This window comes from Herpailurus yagouaroundi, unplaced genomic scaffold (assembly GCF_014898765.1).
Source record: "Herpailurus yagouaroundi ecotype Mexico unplaced genomic scaffold, PumYag 77, whole genome shotgun sequence".
NCBI classification, from domain to species: Eukaryota; Metazoa; Chordata; class Mammalia; order Carnivora; family Felidae; genus Herpailurus; species Herpailurus yagouaroundi.
In genome coordinates, this window is record NW_024412388.1 from 14,331,355 (window position 1) to 14,353,421 (window position 22,067).

At 46.0% G+C, this 22,067-nt stretch overlaps 1 protein-coding gene across 2 annotated transcripts in view; it reads left to right on the forward strand.

Annotated features, from left to right (window-relative positions):
• MICOS10 (mitochondrial contact site and cristae organizing system subunit 10) overlaps positions 1–19,225 on the forward strand; it is a 34,621-nt gene extending 15,396 nt beyond the window's left edge. Inside the window, exons 2-4 of one of the 2 annotated variants that reach the window (XM_040463158.1) lie at positions 15,223–15,270; positions 16,336–16,445; positions 17,989–18,105. In XM_040463158.1, the coding sequence (XP_040319092.1) occupies positions 15,223–15,270; positions 16,336–16,445; positions 17,989–18,063 (233 nt within the window). In that variant the 3' untranslated portion in view covers positions 18,064–18,105. Of the gene's footprint in view, positions 1–15,222; positions 15,271–16,335; positions 16,446–17,988; positions 18,106–18,975 lie in introns of those variants that run through there. The other variant, XM_040463166.1, reaches the window with a different exon arrangement.
• Positions 19,226–22,067: the final 2,842 nt, after the last annotated feature.

The following is a 22,067-nucleotide window of genomic DNA, read 5'->3' on the forward strand; positions in this document are numbered from 1 at the left end:
AAAAAAAAAAAAGTTATTTAGGGCTACCTGCCTGACTCAGTTGGTAGAGCATGAGACTCTTGATCTCGGGAATGTAAATTTTGAGCCCCATGTTGGATGTAGAGATTACTTAAAATCTTAAAAAAAAATTTTTTTTTAAAGCTACTTTACTGAACTAGTAACTAAAGTCACTTCATTTGGGTCCTATAATTGAGAATGATGAATAATCTTTACATGAATATGTGAAGTCTAGTTTTGATATTTAATAGGTTAGTCATTCAAAGTGAAAATCTGTTTAAGCTTTTCACCAACTTTGAAATTATATTGGTATCTATTTTTTGTTAATTTTTATTATTTTTTTTGTTTTTAAAAATTTACATCAAAATTAGCATATAATGCAACAATTATTTCAGGAGTAGATTCCTTAGTGCCCCTTACCCATTTAGCCCGTCCTCCCCCCACAACCCCTCCAGCAACCCTCTGTTTGTTCTCCATATTTACGAGTCTCTTCTGTTTTGTCCCCCTCCCTGTTTTTATATTCTTTTTGTTTCCCTTCCTTTATGTTCATCTGTTTTGTCTCTTAAAGTCCTCATATGAGTGAAGTCGTATGATTTTTGTCTTTCTCTGACTGACTAATTTCACGTAGCATAATGCCCTCCAGTTCCATCCACGTAGTTGCAAATGGCAAGATTTCATTCTTTCTGATTGCCGAGTAATACTCCATTGTATATGGATACCACATCTTCTTTTTCCATTCATCCATCGATGGATGTTTGGGCTCTTTCCATACTTTGGCTATTGTTGATAGTGCTGCTATAAACATGGGGGTGCATGTGCCCCTTTGGAACAGCACACCTGTGTCCCGTGGATAAATGCCTAGTAGTGCAATTGCTGGGTGGTAGGGTAGTTCTATTTTTAGTTTTTTGAGGAACCTCCATACTGTTTTCCAGAGTGGCTGCACCAGCTTGCATTCCCATGTTAATTTTTTTTAATGTTCATTTTTAAGAGAGAGAGAGAGAGCGCGAGAGACAGAGTACAAGTGGAGGAGGGACAGAGAGTGAGGGAGACAGAATCTGAAGCAGGCTCCAGACTCTGAGCTGTCAGCACGGAGCCTGATGCCTGGCTTGAACTCACAAACCATGAGATCATGACCTGAGGTGAAGTTGGGCGCTTAACCGACTGAGCCACCCAGGCGCCCCATATATTGGTATATGTTAATGCAGTTTCTTGTTGGGTGACCTGTTACTGAGTTTGCTCATGGTGGATGTGAGGGCCCATTGTTGCTTTGGAAGGCCCCAGTTGTATAACCTTCGTGAATTCATAAACTTAAAGACTGATGGGTTGTTGGAGCCAGCAAGAACCTTAGGGATTCATTTGGTCCAGTGGTTTTTTAACTGTCTTCCACAGCATCTTAGTGGTTGTCTCTGGGTGGGAGTAGGTAGGGAGAGGAAGACGAGGGGATGTGAAGCAAGTGGTTTTCTGGTTGGGCCTCCAGCCTCTCCCCTTTTCCCCAACAGAGCAGCTCCGCTGTGGTCTGTTTCGTTTACCTATTTGGGAAGATAACTCCATTGCTTTCAAAAAAGATGGGGTGGGAAGTGCTGATAACCACTAGCTTTCTTTAACCCTCTTGTTTCAGAGATGAACAAATTGATGCCTGGGGGAGGTTGAGATGTGTTTTCCAGGGTCTGTTCATACAGGGTAATTTGGAACCTGTTTCTGCCTGTTCTGGATACTGGACGGATTTGTCCAGGAGACTGCTTCTTTCATGGTCTTCTGATCCCAGCTTATGATCTCTCTCCTCCATCCAGATTTACCCACACACTGGGCCCAAACACACACCCTCTCCATTCCCCTACCACTTACCCATAACTTAGTTTGGAGCTTGATTTCTCCTGAATGTGGCTGGTTCCCATTTTAGCTAGAGACCATCCCTAACCGAGAGGTGGCCATGAAAATCATATAGCTTCTACGTTAGAATAGACAGGGGAGTTCGTTTATCACCAGTTTTCAAAATGTGCTCTGTAGAGCCCTACAGTTTGTGGGGCCCCTTTGGGACAAGTATGGGTTTAGCAGGTAGGGTCTAGATGCAACTTGGAGTCCTCAAATAGTAGCTTCAGCTTTATCTATTGCATGTGCTAGGCTACCAGAGAAGATTTCTCTGGAAGGAAGGCTTTCTGCTTTGAAAGGAAGGCAGACGAGAAGGAAGGGAAGCCTTTCACTGTAAGGGTGAGGAAGGTGAAGGACGTTAGCTGGAGAAGCATTGTAGGATGGTGAAAAGCCAGGTGGGCTTGACTGTCTCAGAGCCTCAATTTCCTCGTCTCTAAACTTCTTTTTCTTTTTTTTTTTTAAAGTAGGCTCCACACCCAGTGTGGGGCTCAAACCCATGACTCTGAGATCAAGAGTCGCGTGCTCTACCCACAGAGCCAGCTAGATGCCCCTCCTCGTCTGTACGCTTGGGATGCTAGTCCCCACATGGTTGTGATGAGGCTCAGGATAAGATAATAATCTAAATGGGTGTGAAAGCACTTTCTAGATTATAACCGCCTAAATCAGTTTGTTCTCCACTGGGAGTGATTTACCGCTACCTTCTACCCCCTGGGGGCAACGTCTGGAAACTCGTGCGGTTGCCATACCGGGGGATGGGGCAGTCGGGGTGCTGCTGACACCTAGAAGGTAGGGGACAGGGATGCTGCCAAACATCCTGTGATGTGCAGAGCACCAAAGAATTGTACACGGAAAATGGTACATGGGAAAGAATTGAAGTTGAGAAACCTTGCCCCAGGCTTACGTCTCTATGGCTTACTCTCTATGGCTCCCCAGGCACAGCCCTTTCAGACTAATACTTACACAACACGGGTCATATATTCATACATCTCTAGGCGCGTACTCTTCCAGCAACTGAAATTGAGGTGAGAAATGAAGGGGAAAAAAAAGAAAAGGAATAAACAATCATTAGAATGACCTTAAACAAAGCATAGTACATTGTTATAAGGGCCTTAAAAAAACACCACATGCGTGCATATGAGAAGAGTACGGGGTGTGAGGGATATGAGTCAATGTTAATGAACGACGGGGAGCTGAGTTGCAAAATGGTGTGAGGCATGGCTGGGAGAGCTGACAGATTGCAGCGTTTGTTTAAAACTGTCCAGAATTTCCAGAGTTGCTTCAGTTGTGTATCTTCAGGTAGGATTTTATTTTATTTATTTTTTTAAACATTTATTTGCACACACCTGCGAACGAGCAGGGGAAGGGCAGAGTAAGAGAGAGAGAATGAGAATCTCAAGCAGGCTCTGAGCTGTCAGCACAGAACCCGATGTGGGGCTTGATCCCACCAGCCACAAGATCATCACGTGAGCTGAAATCAAGAGTCGGACGCTTATGTGACTGAGCCACCCAGGTGCCCCTTCAGGTAGAATTTTAAAACTATTGATTAATACATAACAGCATATATGGGAGGAATTGGAATCTACTGTGTTTACGTCAAGTTTCTTTATCCAACTTAAAGCTGCATTAGAATGCTTAGGGTAATTTATAATTATTGTAACACTCTGACATAATTGTTGACAGATTGGTAGACTTACTTTGACACATGTTTACCAGTTAGAACAAGTGTTTCTGATTGTCAGAACCTGCACATGTAAACCACTCAATTTCTGTTTGCTGGATTTTAAATGATTACCCGAAGCAAATGATTTAAGCAACATAATTCACCTTTTACTAGGAAGCTTTCCTGAGAAAGCTGCTACTTTCTTGGCATCATCTCAAATGATTAAATTGAAATCCATTAGTTGTAGGGTTTTTTTTTTTTTTAACCATTTTAGCATAGGCCTAACTGTGACAAACCCTGAACTCACGAGTTTATAAATATCCCACTCTCATTAGAAGCAAAACGGTATGTTACTGCACTGATCATATATCTCCTTGACATTAGACTATATGCTACCAATCTTAGAAATTCCCAGAAAAGATTGGCTGTGACTGTTGAAAAACCACAACTTACTTTTCTCCTTGTTCCTGCTGCAACTTGAAATTCAGTTTAGCTCATAACTTCTATTTCAGAAGACTTTTTTTTCCTTAGTTTATGAAAACTGAATTCTTGGTTTCTTTATGTATGCAAGTCCAGTGATTTGGGGAGGCTTACTTGTGGGGCTTTGTAGAATAATGATGCCTTTACGAAAGAGTGTAGGACGCTACTGGAACATAAGGTCAGCTGGGTGCTATTGCCTCGCCTTAGAGTCTTGGGCACCTTATTAGAGCCGGATTTGAATAGCAGAGAAAACGTTGGTTTCTTACAGAAGGCCCTGAAATGCAGGTGAATCCTTCCAACACCTTTTGCAAATGTTCATCTGGGACATTCCCCATTTGCACCAACAATACCTTCATTGCAAAACCGTTGGTATATTTTTCAAATATTTGAGCCCCTCTTCTGTCTCTGTTTGCCTTTGCCCGTGACTGTGTCTTTCCTTAAGGATCTTTTATCCATGAATCATCACGGAGTGTGGTCACTCCCGCTGCTCAGAAGTTCCTGACCCCTGACCAGAGTTCCGCTTTCACCTGCCCTGCTCACCTCGAATATCGTCCCTTTCAGTTCTGCCTCGCAGGGGATGCAGGGAAGGCAGAGGTGGGGCTGTTGAGGAGAGACCAGAGTATGCAAGGTAACATTTTTCAGTCTGATGGACGGAGGAGAGTCGGCGGTCTGGACTTGTCTCCCCCCTGGGCTGCTGTGACAGCTCTGTCCTCGTGGTTTTCCCATCTCTGATGGAGGCTTCTTCACCTCTGTCCCCGTTGTCGCCAGAGAGGGCCGTTGTCAACTGCACATCAGATACATTGTTCCTGCTTAATTCCCTCTCTTGCTTCCCCGCTGCTTATGACAGAGGCCGGGGTCCTTAGTGCGGCACGAAAGATTCTGGCTCCATCCACCTCACGCTGGATAATTTGGTGGCAAGGAGCTCCTTGCAGCCCTTTTCCCTTGCCCCTTCTCTAGTCCCCACAGTGGCTGGGGTATCTGTGCACCCTGCTTCTGTCACAGTACCTTGCATTTTGAGTTTGTTTGTTTCCTTAAAGACAAAGATGACTTTTTTTTTTTTTTAAGTTTATTTATTTTAATGTTTATTTTTGGGAGAGAGAGAGAGAGAGAGAAAGATCGTGAGCAGGGAAGGGCAGAGAGAAGGAGACACAGAATCTGAGGCAGGCTCCAGGCTCTGAGCTGTCAGCACAGAGCCCGACGCGGGGCTTGACCCCATGAACCGTGAGATCATGACCTGAGCCGACATCAAGAGTCAGACGCTTAAGTGACTGAGCCACGCAGGCACCCTGCACTTTGAGTTTCTTTTTTTTTTTTTTTTTTCAACGTTTATTTTTGGGACAGAGAGAGAGCATGAACGGGGGAGGGGCAGAGAGAGGGAGACACAGAATCGGAAACAGGCTCCAGGCTCTGAGCCATCAGCCCAGAGCCTGACGCGGGGCTCGAACTCACGCACCATGAGATCGTGACCTGGCTGAAGTCGGACGCTTAACCGACTGCGCCACCCAGGCGCCCCTGCACTTTGAGTTTCTAATTATCAGTTGGCTCTAACTTTGGACGATAATCTTGCTGGGTACAGGGCCTGGCATAGCACCTGGCACACAGTAGGGGCTCAGTTTGTGTGATTAAGGTAACGCTCATGCATAGTGTTGGCCAGGGTGAATTTGGGAAGGTATTTGGTTTACTTTGGGGAGTCAAAATTATTGTAACAGCTTTGTGTATCTGTGAGGGGGCGATCAAGGACGTGTCCTTGGGAGTCAGGCTGCCTGGTTCAAATCCCAGATGTGTGACCTGGGACAAGCTACTTAACCTTTCTTTGTCTCAGTTTCTTGGTCACTAAGACGGGGCTGATAAAAGAAGTTTGCTGTGAGGATTAGATGAGGTCATTGAACCCCGAAGAGTAAGTGCTTAGTGAATGCCTTTCACTCATGTCGTGTGGTGTTCCTGAAAATGTTGTACATGTTGCGTTTTTACAGCTCAGTTATATTTTAGATTAAGGGAATTTGGTATTGGGGCGCCCGGGTGGCTCAGTTGGTTAAATGTCCGACTCCTGATTTTGGCTCAGGTCATGATCTCACGGTTCCTGAGTTTGAGCCCTGCATTGGGTCCTGCGCTGGCAGTGTGGAGCCTGCTTGGGATTCTCTCTCTCTCCGTCTCCCTGCTCCTGCCCTGCTTGTGCTGTCTCTGTCTCTCTCAAAATAACTAAATAAACTTAAAAAAGGGGGGGGGGATGGAATTTGGTATTAAAAGGTTATTTGATGGGGGCACATGGATGGCTCGGTTGGTTAAGCCTCCGAATCTTAGTTTTGGCTCAGGTCACGACCTCATGGTCCTTGGGGTCGAGCCCTGCATCGGGGTCTGCACTGAGAGCACAGAGCCTGCTTGGGATATTGTCTCTCCCTCTCTCTGCCCCTTCCCCACACATGCTCCCTTCCTCTCTGTCAAAAATAAACATTTAAAAATCAAAAAAAAAAAAAAAAAAAGGTTACTTGATGAATGTTATAAATAGCACCAGTGTTTTTCTAGTTATCCAGGTAGAAGTTCTCAGCATTTTCTTTGACAGCCTTTCCACTTTGCAGCCCCCAAACTCCAGACCCGCATACACACACTTAATCGGTTCTTAAGTCCTGTAAAGTCTGCCAGCAAAATGTCTCTTCCTTTCCAAGTGCTCCTGCACACCTTAGTTAGATGAATCTTACTAAAGCACGGCCTCAGTCACATTACGTATCTTAAGAAACTGCCTGCTGAATTAAGAGCTGTCATGTTTTGGTGCCTTCAGAATGTGCCCTATTCCTTCCTAGCCAGTATTCTCATTCACGTTTAACCTGTCTTTGCCTCAAGTCCATATAACCTTGCAACTGAAATAGAAGCACTGGGTAACAGTTCCCACTTTGCAAAGAATAAACACTATGTGTTGGAGTGATATACTCCAGAGGTAAATAAACGTATCCCCTGTGTCTTCTGCTCAGTAAATGCTGGTGACTGTAGATGAAATAAATGTGTAAGGAAAAGGAGTTAATGGTTCTTGTTGCTCCATGGAATTTTTCCTTTGAGTCAGGAGTCGGTGACGACAAACATAATGGCTATAACAACGTACGTGTCAGGTATCCTGAATCCCCAGTTCTTCCATCTCCTTTCCCAAAGAGGAGAATCCAGTTGCTGATACTGATGGGGATGGGCAAGAGGGATTGGGGGTGTTGGGAGGGGAGGGACTCACCAGAAAATTCCCTTTTGAGCAGTTGGGATGAATTTGGATTCATTTTATCAGCCCTCAGCCCCGTTTGGATTCATTTGATCTCTAGCCTGTGCACAAAGGGAAGTACTTCCCGGCTTGAATTGTTGACTCTTTGTCATTGATTCTAAGTGATTTCAGGTTTTTGTTACCACTCCTGAAAAGTCAGACATCTGTGGTTTCTGTTCTTTCTTGAAGGACCAGAGAGTAGCACAGTCATAAATTACCTGCCAAGATCCAGAAACACATAGTTATTGTATGTAGTGATAGGCCAGGTGCCCTGCTCTTCTGCTTACCCAAAGGAAGGAACCACGTGTATAGGAAGGAGCCGTGACTTTGGAGTCCGACAGCCTGGGTTTGAACTCTCCTTTTTTAGTTGTGTGTACTTGGGTAAGTCGGTTCCACTGAACTGTTTCCTCTTCTGGACGATGGGACCATAATACACCTTAGAAGGTGCCTCTGTGGGTCAAATGAAATAATATCTAGAAACATAATACAGTGCCTGGCACTCTGTAAGTGTTAGTACCTCCAAAGCACTCACCCCCAAAAAGATGTAATGCATTGCATTCTTTATTGTGTTTCTTGAAACGTAGTAATTCTGCATTTTTTCCAGTCTCTCTTAAATAAAGTCTTCAGAGCTTTTTCTCATTTTCCTACATGCTATGCCCACATATGAATTTATTAACTAGTTATATGTCAGTAAAATGTGTGCCAAACCTGTTTGTTCTTCTGTGCCTTCTTGGAAAGTCGTATGACTGTCAGAATTCTGAAGTTGGATCGTGTGCTACATACACACATTCATTTAAAAGGACCCTTTTAGTGAGTTTGGCTTCTCTGGAAGCAGAGCACATCAGTAATGACTTCCACATTTACCTTCCCTATCTTGACTTCTTTCTGCTGACTGGTTTGCTTGTTCTGATCAGAATCCCGGGAATTGAGGTCTACCCAAGAAAGTCCTACAGATGTTCCTTCCAGCCCCTGTCTAATCTGGAGAGCCACAGGGAGGTGGAGGTCTTGTCGGATAGCCACCTTCTTCCTCTGTTTCCCACATACCCTACAGCGATGTTGACTTTTGAGAAGCTGATTAACACACACTGACTTTACCATCCCTGGGTCTTTGGCCCGGCACACTTTCTTGGTTAATTCACGTGACTTGGCATTTACACGTGGACACCTGGGACAGTCCGTCTTTGGCTCAAAGCATTAAGTGACACAGTTTGGAGCTGACTTAAAACTGTTTATTTATTTATTTTTTTCCTCATAAATTGGGCCCTGAGCATCTTTCGTAAATCAGGAATGTTTCTTGGAAATGTAATTCTCACTAAACTCAGTCCCAAGGGTGCTTCTCTATAAAAGCACATTCTTGTTTGTTCTGTCATAACAAATGCATTTGATGACTGTAATAGCATTGATAGAAACATGATTGAACAGGAAAGCATGTCCATTATAAACAGATCAGTTTGATACTAATCCAGGTTCAAAGCATAAATACAGCTTTATGAAACACAAGATAGCTCTAGGAAAATCTTTATTATATTTGAAGCAAAATGTTCTAGTTAGCAATGAGTCTGAAGGAATCCCCTTTATTTATTTATTTATTTATTTATTTATTATTTATTTATAATGTTTATTTCTTTTTGAGAGAGAGAGAGAGAGAGAGAGAGACAGAGCTCGAGAGGGGAAGGGCCAGAAAGAGAGGGAGACACAGAATCCGAAGCAGGCTCCAAGCTGTCAGCACAGAGCCCAACACGGGGCTTGAACCCACGAACTGCAAGATCGTGACCTGAGCCGATGTTGGATGCTCAACCAGCTGAGCCACCCAGGCGCCCCAGAATCCCCTATTTTTAGAAAATGTATGTCACGACCTGATATGTTCCTATACAAAATTGCTGATGCAATTTTGCAACTCCCACTCAGAGTTGGGAGAAAGGTTGTGACTTTCAGCTGTGACTCACCCACAGTGTGGTCTGTAGTCAAGCCAGTGGACTGTATTTTAATAGAGGATGAACTATTAAGTGACACTTTGGACCTGTTTTGAGTTCCATTAGAGAAGTAACAGAACTTACTACCACTTACTGAATTCGCATTCGGTCCCAGACACTGCCAGATACGTTGTATTTTCCTGATACTGCAACTCAGTGAGGTTGTTTTTTCTCGATAGCCGAGTGGGGCGAGGCCAGGCGACGTTAGATAATTGAGCTGACGTCAGAGAGCTAGCTGGGGAGCAGTGGTTGACTCAGGCCCGCCTCGTGATGGCACTGGTCCTCTTGCCACGCCACTTAGCGGGAGACGAAAGCCCTCCTTGTTCTAGAGCCTTTATCTTTTCTTTCAGACATTTAAGAACAGAGTTGCTTGGCACATGGCTTCTAGGGATCTTAAAAACTCGTGTGCAATTCCTGAAGCTTCTCATATTCACAGACTGCCAGTTGCAATGGTACTGAAGTTTTTGCTCATACATTTTGATAGAAGTTATAGAAATTAAAATGGAGATGCTTTGCAGTTTCGCTTAATTTTTAGGTACAGGTCAAATGTTAGTATTGATAACCATACATTAGGCTGATGAATTTAGGAGCTTCATTCAAAGTGTTAAATGTCAGGCGCCTGGGTGACTCAGTCGGTTGAGCGTCCGACTTCGGCTCAGGTCAGGATCTCGCAGTTTGTGAGTTCGAGTCCCGCGTCGGGCTCTGTGCTGACAGCTCAGAGCCTGGAGCCTGCTTCGGATTCTGTGTCTCCCTCTCTCTGCCCCTTCCCTGCTCATGCTGTGTCTCTCTCTGTCTCTCATAAATGAATAAATGTTAAAAAATTAAAAAAAAAAAGTTTTAAATGTGAGGCGCCTGGGTGGCTCAGTCCATGAAGCGTCCGACCTTGGCTCAGGTCACAATCTCAGCGTTTGTGGGTTCGAGTTCTGCGTGAGGCTCTGTGCTGACAGCTCAGAGCCTGGAGCCTGCTTCAGATTCATTGATTCTCTCTCTCTCTTCCCCCCCCCCGCCCATCCCCCGCTCATGCTCTGTTTCTCTTTCTCTCTTTCAAAAATAAAGATTTAAAAAAAAATAAAGTGTTAAATGTAAGTCCACTTATCCTGATGAGCACTGAGTAATGTATAGAATTGTTGAATCACTGTATCGTACACCCGAAACTTCTATAACACTGTATATGTATATGTTACACTGTATATGTATATGTTAGCTATACTGGAATTAAAATTAAAAACTTACAAAAGTGAAAAAAAGTCAGAAGAATAAATAAAAATGTTAAATGTAAGCCAGAGTGAGATCTTAGTTATCATATGTTAAGTTATTGATAGATAAAATGGGTCCCTGGCCTTTTTTGCCCCCCTGTGATCTTTCATAGAAACGCTTCGTAAGTGAATTTGTTTTTGTGTGACTCCAGACAACGAGCTATTCCTCCTTAACTGCAAAGTCCGTTGGCAATTGCAACTTTTACCGGGTTGATCCCGCAGGAGCAGGCATTGCCCCAGTTTGTTCTGTTTAGGGGCTGACATCCAGAGTACATTTCTATCCCGACTGCAATGAGATTATGTAGCCTGCTTGTTAATTCTTGCTGATTATGTTTGCTTCTTCATTATTGGCAGTGAAGTAAAGCTTCATGATACGTGGCATGGTGAGAGCAAAGATTTTTCTAAATAAAGTTGAAACCAGAAATTGTCTGTATGTCACAGTAATGGCCATCAACATATATTGATTTTCTCCCCTTTATGACACAAAATGTGGCTTAAGGCATACGCAGGTGTACTGTGATTGGTTGTTGTTCTTTTAAATGTGTTACCAAATCTGCTTGGGCATAAGATAGGGCAGTATTTTATATGTCATTAGTGGGAGCGAGTTCCTTGTTTCGTTATTAAGATAGTATCAGATGAACTATTCAGGGATTGCTCCTTCCTAAAAATTTGGGTTTATCTACTAGCCGGTTTTATGATGTCCTTTTGGGCACTGAGCATGCATTGAAGTGCAGAGTTAGATTGATTTGGAGTAATTTCTTTTTGAAAGAATTTGTGCCAATTCTTTTTCCTCTCCAAAAGAAATGGTTTCGGAGCACGGGCCCCTTGCCTAATGTCAATTCCATAAGCCTTCTCGTGTGTGTGTGTGTGTGTGTGTGTGTGTGTGTTTCCTTGCTCCCCTCCTTCCCCTCTTAACTGGACTTTGCCATGAAGAAGATGTGTACCTATAATCAGGCATTTCTTTAGGTTTATTTGTCATTCCAGACAGCATTGACCAAACGAACAGGCTTGAGTGGGGGGAAGGCAGTTATATAAACCTTATTCATAGTTAAATATTTGCTTCCAGGGAAGGTGAAAAATGCTTTGTACTTTTTCCTTTGGCTTTTTTCCTCTAAGAGAGCTTGTCGTGCAACAACACAAAAAAGTGGCCAAAGGCGGAGAAAACTCTTCTCTTTTCTATGTTGGTTTGTTTTTATTGTAAGACAAACCTTTCATGTTTTATTGTTACGAACTTTAACGTGGCCTCGAGGTGCCGATCTTTAGTGGAAACAGCTGCAGAGTTGGTGTCCCCGGATCAGGTGGGACTTTCTTTGAAGCAACATGTTGCTTTTAAAAGAAATCCAGCATGTGAGAACTTGAGCCTGTGAAACTCATCAGCGGCTGCACCGTTGCTAATCTCTCAAATAACCGAGATAGCTAAGTTTAAGTAAAACACTGGCATTGAAAAATCAGTTTCTGTGTTTTTTTTTGTTTTTTTTTTTTCTGGAGAGAATAGTCTTATTATTTTGTGTCTTAAAAATATAGAAACGGAGGAAAAAAACCACTCTTAAGAATTGAAGGTGTAGCAGCCCAGTATCAGGCCATAGAGCACCCTCCGTCTTTTGGTCAGTCTGAACTGTGATTTTGATCTCCTGCTTGCAGGTGGATGCCTTTGCTGGGAGCAGAACTGGGTGACTGGACATATACCTGCACTTAAACGTGTCAAGATTTCCTGTTCTGTATGGGTTGATGTTGAAACGTCTCTCATCTCTGATGAGCGATGCTGGTAGCAGTGGGTTACCATCATTCTTGGTCTACTACTTGGAAAAGTTGAGCATCAGAGAGCTTTCTTTCCTTGGGGAAAAATAGGAGAGACAGGCATGGAGTCAGAGGGACAAGAAAAATGCTGGAATATTTTCCTTTTGGGCTTTTGGTTTGTTTGCCAAAAAGTTGCCTTCCAGATGGAGAAGACCGAAAGCTCTGATTGTAAGCCATTACGTTTTTACTGGCCTACCTCCCCATCCCATTGCCCGGTTTGAAATCTGTAAGCCAGTCCAAATCCTTTACCTCATTTTCTAGTACCAATTTACTGTCTTACTCATCTTCCAGCTGCAAGGGGGTGAGGCAAGTTGCTTTGAAATCGAACCCCGTGCCATTTTATAAACCAGGCAACAGCATTTTCTTGCCAAGGAGTATCAATCGCGATCGCTCCCGTTCCCTGAAGCTCGTGAAGCTCATCCACCAGGTAGACTCGTGTCTGTGACATGTGTGACAGGATTAGTCCGGGAATGAATCTGAACAAGCCCTTGTGGCCTTGTGTAGACTTGTTACTACCCTGGTTGCCTAGCGTTCTGGGCTGTTGTGTGGGAAGCACGATTTGCTTTTTGGCTCTATCTTACTCGACTGGCTGTAGACATGTCGACACTCCCAGTTTTCCCTTGGGAGGTAGTGATTGTTTAGGGGTTTAAACCGTAGGGGACTCCCGTGTCAAGGCACGGTGGGTACGGTGGCTTTGGAGTCGGGCAGACTTGGGCCCAGTTCATTACTCTGCCGCTAACCAGTATCCTTGAGCAAGTTATTTCCCGCATCTGAAAAATGGGGCCTAATACCGTATCAAGTTGATGTTTGGTTTAAAAGAGAATTTAGGGGCAGTGGCGAGAGAATGTTGGGTACGTGTGGGCCATCCGAAAATGTTAGTTCCTTTTCCTCAAATGATGTCAACTTTGAACAGGTTAACTATTGTGGTCTGTAAGCTCACTAGTTCTCCACCATTTTATTAAATCATATGGAAATTGGGGTGACATGAGTGATTTTCAGACACTGCATTTTATTTTTAATTTAGAGAGGGAGAGAGAGTGCAAGTAGGGCAGAGGGGGGAGGGAGAGGGAAGGGGAAGAGAGCGGGAGGGGGGGGGAGAGAGAGAGAGAGAGAGAGAAAGAGAAAGAGAAAGAAAATCCTAAGCAGGCTCCACTCTCAGTGCAGAGCCCTACGCAGGGCTTGGTCCCACAACCCTGGGATCATGACCTGAAATCCAAGAGTTGGATGTTCAACCAACTGGCCACCCAGGCACCCTGTAGATACTGCTTCTAATTTATCTTTTAAAATTGTTAGTATTTTTTTTAATTTTATTTTTATTAAAAACATTTTTTTAATGTTTATTTTTGATAAAGACAGAGCATGAGTGGGAGAGGAGTAGAGAGAGGGGGAGACACAGAATCCAAAGCAGGCTCCAGGCTCTGAGCTGTGAGCACAGAGCCCAACATGGGGCTCAAACCCACAACCCATGAGATCATGACCTGAGCCACCCAGGCACCCCTGTATTTTTATTTATTTTTTAATGTTTATTTATATTTGTGAGAGAGAACACGAGCAGGGTAGTGGCAGAGAGAGGGAGAGAATCCCAAGCAGGCTCCGCGCTGTCAGCACAGAGCCAGATGTGGGGCTCCATCTCATGAACCATAAGATCATAACCTGAGCTGAACCAAGAGTCAGACACTCGACAGGCTGAGCCACCCAGGTGCCCCAAGATACTGCTTTTTAAAGTTGAGCACCGAACCTAACGCACGGTCTGTCGGACAGGGCAAAGTAATGATTTTTAATTAAAATTCCTATCTGTGTAGGATTTAGTCATGAGAAAGAAAGGGACACCGTGGCCACATATATGTGGCAGGGGAGAATTACCAGAAATCATTCCGAGTAAGTAGCATAAGCACTTTCTTCAGGCCACTCTCAGCTGGGTGGCTGCTTGGGTGGATGAAAAATTATGTGAAGGAGGTTGCTTGTGCTGAAGTTGTGGGTTTGGAGCAGAGAGGTCAGGCTGGTCGACCGAGGAGTACTCTGAGTGTTTCCACTGCAGTAGCCTCAAGTCATGATTAGAGAAGAAGCTCTTGGAGTTCCCACAGCACAAACTGGAAAACTGTGAAGGCAAAGTGAGGCACGGGGGGGCTTTTTTGTGGTGCTTAACTGTAAAGAGGTTGGTTGGGGGCGCACTTGGACCCTGGAGTAGACACTCCATCAAGAGCATCAGAATACTTTTGAAAGGTCTGAAAACAATTGGCAAGTCTGAAAAAATTCAAAATCAGAGTTTGGTTCTCTTCCTTGGTGTGTGTAACTTTTCTGATAATGGCAAAATGAGTTTACCTCAAAGTCTGGGATGTGTATCACTGCAGTACAGGAGGTGATTTTTTGCCCCTAAAACGGTACCACATTTTAGGTAAAACATTTCTTTTAAAGGTTCTACGTTCATTTTAACGTATCTTACGAAAACGATATAGCTAGCATTCAAAGCTATGATTATACCAATGCTATTATTTATTATTGAAGTTCAAGCCATATTTACTTAATTAAATTGTGCACTGATTTTCTTATCTTTTTTTTTTTTTTTTTTTGTAAAGAAAACGATTGGGGCCCCTGGGTGGGTCAGTCAGTTGAGTGTCTGACTTCGGCTCAGGTCATGATCTCGCGGTTTGTGAGTTCGAGCCCCACATCGGGCTCTGTGCTGACAGCTTGGAGCCTGGAGCCTGCTTCAGATTCTGTGTCTCCCTCTCTGTCTGCCCCTCCTTTGCTCATGCTCTGTCTCTCTCTGTCTCAAAAATAAATAAAAACATTTAAAATTTTTTTTAAAAAGTTAGAAATGAGAAGATCAGCTCTGTACCAAGTTTTTTTTTTTTTGTACTATGTTTTATAGATGTTCACATTTATGAAAGGTTCATTTTATTTTTGTCACATTACTATTATGAGATTGAACATGTTTTTCCTCCCTCTTTGTAGGTACTGGTTTTGGATTAGGACTGGTTTTCTCACTTACCTTCTTTAAAAGTAAGTGTGACTTTTACTGCCTTTTCAACATAATGTCCTAGTGTGTGCATACACATAGCAGGGATGCTTCTGGAGGGCACATCCACATGGTTGCCAAGCATACACTTACGGGTTTAGGGAGGCCTCTGTCAAATATGCTAGACAAAGAATGTGGACTCAAAAGAGGTCAGGATGGGCTGGGCATCTCTAGACTTTCCCCTGGGCATTGAGTCAGGGTGCCTGATATCTTAAATATGATATCATTTGAAAAGCCTCTGCTTTCTGCCAGTGAGTCATTTGGCCAAATCTGCACGCTCAAATATTTCAAATTAATTATACTTTTTTTCTCAAGGAGGTTGAAAATGAGAGTCCAACTGGTAAGAAAAACAAGTGGGCCAGAAATACACATGCCTTTTAACCAGAAACGCTTCGCTCTGTATAAGAACTTCTGACGTTGGGATATTGAACAGAAGCCAGAGGGGTCACTTTGACCCCTTTTCCATGAAGAACTTGAGCGGGGGGATACATTACTAGAGAATCACAATTAATACCTGGTGCTGATATAAAAGAATCATTTACAGTCTTGGCTTAAGTAAGCCTCACAACTTCCTGTCCTCAAAATTCAGTTGGTTCAGTTTAAAATTCAAGCACCTTACCGGAGGGTGGTATTATTTCTGATAAGGTTAAGAAATGAGTTAAAATGAGCAAATGATTAGAACTGATGTATGTTAACTAACTGGAATTTAAATAAAAGTTTGGGGGGAAGAAAAAGAACTGATACAGAAAAGTTAAAATGTTCGACTGTGTCTACTGTTTTCCGTGTTGTACCACTCATGAAGACCTCAAACCTAGCAGCATAGATACCAGGTAATTATTTGCTAAATTAATAGGTTCACTAAAGGACTCCCTTTCCTGGTTTTTGGCCATTGATAAAACATCGATAGAAATGAATGGCATGTTGTAGGTGTCAGTAGGAGGTAATGCTGAATATTTATGGAACCCTAAGCAATGTATTTAAGCCAGACGAAAAACTTTATCTTCTCTTAATCGTTCTCTATTGGGATTTTCCTTTTTTCTGCTCGCTAGGAAGAATGTGGCCCTTAGCCTTTGGTTCTGGCATGGGATTGGGAATGGCCTACTCCAACTGTCAGCATGATTTCCAGGCTCCATACCTTCTACATGGAAAATACGTCAAAGTACGTACAGAATTGATATTTCTCTTTCTTTTAAAAGACAAAGAGTTTCTCCTGAGTCTCTGAAGAATTCTTTGGAGCACATATCCTTAATAGACTGTGCGTGTCACCGAGCTCCTGATTGCTCTTTGGCGTCTCGTGGTGTTGACCCCGCTTGGGTGCCTAAAGTCTCTCCTTCCGCTGTCCCTCGAGATGCACGTGTACGTTCACACATAGACTCTCTTGCCAGCGAGTGCAGCTGAAGAACCTGCCTGGAAATGTATCGTCACGGTAAAGCGGACTTGTCTTCACTACCTGCCAGTGGCGCTCACGTGTGACATCGTGGAGTGCCCCGTCCACGTCTCACACACGCTCGGGCGAAACCCAGCAGCTGGGATTCAGCCACGACTCTGCTTTTTATTGAGGAGGGGAGGTTCTTGACTGTAATAAGTCCCAGTGATTCTGCCAACATCCTTGTCTACAGACATTTTTACTAATGCGGACACGATGAAAAACTGTAACATGCCTTGAGAGGGAAGAAAGTAGCACATTTCCTAAGGGTCTCGTGTGTCGCAGCCTTCCCGTCGCCTTACCGTGCTTACCACGGGGTTTAGGGGAAAGGATCTCGGGAGGCCGGGTGCTCAGGGACGCGGGTGTATCTAGTTATGTATCCCCAGGGCCCAGAACGAAGTAGACGCTCAGACAAAAGTGAAACGAAGGAGTGAAGGAGTGACATACACTGTGTAACCCATTAGACGTGTTCGTGGCCCCAGGCTTCCTAAGGCAGAGTTTTTGCAGCAGCACCAGCTGCAGTGAAGAGTGTCCCGTTGCCTGGATGTGTAGAATCGTCTTCCTGGGTCACCGTGAGCTGGAGTCAGTTGATCTGGGCAGCCTTGGGGGGAGGGGGCGGGGAGAGCCCAGAAGCCAGGACACCCAGGCGTGGGTCCTGGGCCACCACCCACTTGCTTCCTGTGTGATCTTGAGTTTTTGCATCTGAGATTCTGTCTTCCGTCCATAAGAACAGGGTGGTAATTTCTGCCCACAGGGTTGCTGTTAGAATTCAGCGTGAACATGTTTGTAAGCCGTGAGGTGCTGTAGAAGGAGGCACGTTGGTGGGAATAGTTGAGGCCGACCAAGGAAGGGTGATTGGTGGGCTTAGCCGTTGTTCCACCCTGATAACAAGTAGAGCAGAAAATGTAGTGCAATGGAGTGTCCCAGTTCTGGTCAAAAGCTGTAGCCGCAAGGGTCACCGAATCCCAGATGACCGTACCCGCCACAGCTCGGTAGCCTCTCTCTTAGAACCTGCCCAGACTGTCAGCTGCCTGCCCGAGCGACCCGTGTGCGCATGCTCACCGAGAGAGTCGGGAGCCGGGGAGCCCGGCTGCCCTGTCGCCTCCCTCCATGTTAGTGAGCCATCTCCGCAAAGCCAGGGTGAGGTAATCAGAGGGACAGCGCAAGGAGAGGCACAGCTGCGTGGCGCCCAGGCTGACGACGGGCAGTTTCCACTGCTCCCTGACCCTTCGCTTTCTTGGCACTCGGGCTGGATTTGGGAGAAGAGAACAGAAAGGAACAGGAGAGGAGCTTCAGGGCTTTTAATTGTTTAAAAGACTCTCTTTGTTCCGAACTGAGTTGTCATGGGTAATGGCTCAGGCGTGATTATATGCATATTAGACGTTTAATGGTGGGGAATTACTGTGGAAAATATTGTTCCGATTTTACAGCCTTGTGTGGATTGCTCCAGCACGGCCTTGTAACTTTATCTGAACTGGAGTCTGTGCCTCTCTGTGCGGTCATCCTCCTCTCTGAAGAGAGGAGCACGGCGCGGGGCTGTTGCAGGGCAGTCACTCCATGGTGGTTGCCTGTCGGGTGCCTGCGCTGCCTTGTGGGCCCTCCTCGGTGCCCGGCTTTCTGTGCTTTCTCTAGCCCGCCCTCCCAAGAGATTAGTGGGAGAGGTTTTACCGCCCCTCGCTGAGCAGATGAGAAAACACAGATCTTACTGGGGTTGAGAAACTGGCCAGAGATCCCCTCATTAGTAGGGCTGCTTGGTTCCAGAGCCACGCTCTGTCCGCTCACCTGTGACGCACCCTTTGAGGAGTTGTAGGAACGGTTGTCCAGGGACCGACTAGGCAGACCTGTTCTTTCCCTCGCTCCTCCCTCAAAGAGTAGGGAGCTGCTCTTAAGAGCCTGGGAGGGGTGTTTATGGTCCTCTTGTGAGACTGTTTTAATTTTTTTTTTTAATGTTTGTTTATTTTTGAGAGAGAGAGAGCACGAGCAGGGGAGGGGCAGAGAGAGAGGGAGACACAGATTCCAAGGCAGGCTCCAGGCTCTGAGCCGTCAGCCCAGAGCCCGACGCGGGGCTCGAACTCCCGAACCGTGAGATCGTGACCTGAGCCGGAGTCGGACACTTCACCCGCTGAGTCACCCAAGCGCCCCCTCGTGAGACTGTTTTAAAGCAAGCTGGGTGTTGAGGTTTGGGCCCGTTGGTCCCTCGGGTTAGAGATGGCTGTCAAAATGCTGTGTGCGCACTTCTAATCAGAGCGTCCCTCCTCTGCAGGGGCAGGAGCAGTGACTTCCGCCTGAGAACATCCCTTGGGAGGAAAAGAGAAATGCTGTCTACGCCTCAGGAATACTGAAGTGCCCTGGAGTCAGCTGACATTCTTCTGGAGCAATGTTATCAGTAATGCTTTCAACTCCAGCACTGTTTATGTATTTGAAACCAAGTCTGTTTCTTGTTTTGCATTTTCTCTCTGGAAATTGCGAGGAGGTGGTCTTAAAAGAAATAAATTAAAAATAGGCGGCCCAGTGCATTGCCTGCGTTTCTTTGCCTCTGGTCTTTGAGCAGGAGGAGGACTGTATTTGGACTGCCAGCAGCTGTCGCCTTGGGTCCCAACCTCCCAGCCTTCCTGAAGCCACAGCCACCCTGCAGCCCGTCGTCCCCCCTGCCCCACCCCCCACCATGCGTAGTTTTCGGAACCACTTCTACCTCGTGTAATGGGTGTGCGGAGGTTGCTGCTGGGTTGTCTGCTGACGATGACAGACGTCTGGAGGAGCCTTGCCTTGCAGGAGCAGCTCTTTAAGATCTGTGTGTTGTCCTCACCAGGGGACCCGGCAGGGCACGTCTCAGTGTGCCCGGTGCACGAGGTCAGGGAGCTGGCTGTGTGCAAGGGTGTGGAAGCGGACCGCGTCGGTGGCTCACTCCATCAGCCACAGCCGATTCCCACAGCTTCGTGGAGCTGGACACAGTCCGGGCTTCAGCTCTGGGGGCTTTGTCCTGGGGGGGCGGGGAGAACTCGTGGCCGGCCCACCTGGCTGAAAGGCCACGTTTGGGGTTGACTCCACACAGCAGCTGAAGTTTGCGGACGGAGGGGCCACTTCTAATGCCCCTCTGTGAGTTTATTCCTTTGGTTTCACCTGAACCAGGGAGGCTGGATGCAAAAGTAATACAGTAGCAATTTCTTCTGAAAATGTATGGAACCCAGAGGGAGCTCAGTCTCTCAGATCGCATTTCTCTCTTCAGGATAAAATTAAGATGGGCAGAGCTTGATCCCACCTGTGCCTTTACCCTGTACGTGCTGGCGGAGCATCCTGAGTGAGCCAGGTACTGCTCCAGGCAGCAGAGATAGACGAGAAAGTAAGACACGGGCCCCCCGCCCTCGAGGAGCTTAGAGTCCGCTGGCAACCAGACACGCAGACCCTCGACACGAAGTGGAGGAGTGCGGAAAAAGTGCAGTGAGAAGCAAGGAGAAGGAGCACCTGAGTCCCCTTTGGGTGGCCCAGGGGGCGAGGGAATACCGTGGACTCATACTTGACGTTGACGGGGACGTTCCAGACGGATGAGGAAGGGCGGGAAGGTGGCTTACGTGAAGGCTCGGAATCCCGCCAGGTATGGTAGCGGGGGGGGGGGGGGGGTGTTGGGGTTGGGTAGTAGGGTAAGCAGGTACGTGGCGCCGGAGCGTTCAGGGCCCGGAGAGGTGTGGAGGGCGAGGCCCGGCACTGGAGTGGAACTAGCGTCTGACTCCCGTTCTGAAGCACCGATCAGACGGTTCCTGCAAGTGTTGTGATGAGTAGATTCGGGGTAGAAATACTCTCTCATTTAAACCTCCTTTCATCCTTCACCCCACGCCCCCTTTCCAGAAAGGTGTGCTGAGCTCTGGGCCAGACCGGGCAGCCGCAGCTCTCTGCCCTGCAAACTCTCCAGGCTCCTGTCCTCTCTGCGCTTTTTTGTTTATTTGATTCACTTAAAGCCCCAAGTGGGCCTGAGCCCAGGACCAAAGGTCATGGCCATGGCTTGCCTTAGCCTAGCCGTGCTGCTGTTTTGCACTCTGCCCCCTTCGTTCCATGATCAAGACAACCCGTGTCATTAAAAGAAAAATAACTTTGCAACCTGTTTCATCCCTTACACTCGTCTTCTCCATATTTGCTTTAAAAGTTAATATTTCCGGGGCGCCTGGGTGACTCAGTTGGTTGAGCATCCAACGTCGGCTCGGGTCATGATCTCGCAGCTCATGAGTTCAGGCCCCGCGGTCGGGCTCTGTGCCAACAGCTCAGAGCCTGGAACCTGCTTCGGATTCTGTGTCTCTCTCTCTGCCCCTAACCCACTCGCATTCTGTCTCTGTCTCTCTCAAAAATAAATAAACATTAAAAAAAAAAAAGTTAATACTTCCCTCCAATTTTTCCATCTCTATTCAGGCAGAGAGAAGAATAACAGGTCCCGTCCCGAAAAAGGAAAAAACAAAAAAAACAACAACAAAAACCCCAGGAAACACAACATGCCCTTTGATTCTCTAGATGCGTCAGAAGAACACGGAGTAGAAACGGACGGTGGAAGCTGGCTTCCCTGTCTCATTAGCTATTGGCTCGGACATTCCATTTGGAGGATCCGTCTGCTCAGCATCCCCGAAACGCCGCTTGTATGTTTGAGAGTCTGGTGGGCTCTGGGAGGGAATGGTTCTGAGCAGAGGCTGGCCACAGGAAGCACTGGCTGTTTGCTTTCATCCCAGGGTACTTTGTATTCCTGCCGCGGAGCTCTTCGCGGACGCTGGCCCAAAGCACGGTGCTCCATCTTGTCCCCACTCCCTGCCCCCATCTCGGATCAACCTTCAGAAAGCTCCAGCTTGTTGGCAAAGGCACGCATTCTGTTTCACTTTAAGTTTCATTAGAAATTCAAGTCCTCCGGGGCTCTTTTCCCTTGTGGGGCTGTGAAACTTTGACTCTGCTCCTCGTCTGCCCTTCTGGAACCAAGTAGAAGGAAATTCATGGGTTTGGGGAGAGAGTGATGGGAACCCAGCTGGGCACAGGATGCTAGGATAAAGCTGTGGCGCCCCGAAAGTGGCCTGCTCTGCCAACATATATAAATTCATACAGTTTGAGCTTGACACTGTATAATTTGGCCCAGAACAATATGTATTTTGAACTCATTTAGGTGAATGACTTTGGCATTCCAAGTACCCACTGGGGGAGCCTTTATCAGGCTGCATTTGCCTTATGCAGAAGTGTAGGCCTTTGTTCCGAGAAATGGCCTCAGCACACACTCCAATGGGCTGTCTCCTTAAGTGAATGTCATCTTCTCTCATCCATTTCAGAAGATCCAAGGACGCAGTCTTGAAATCCTGCTTGTACGAAATGCAGAGATCGGTAACGAAGGAG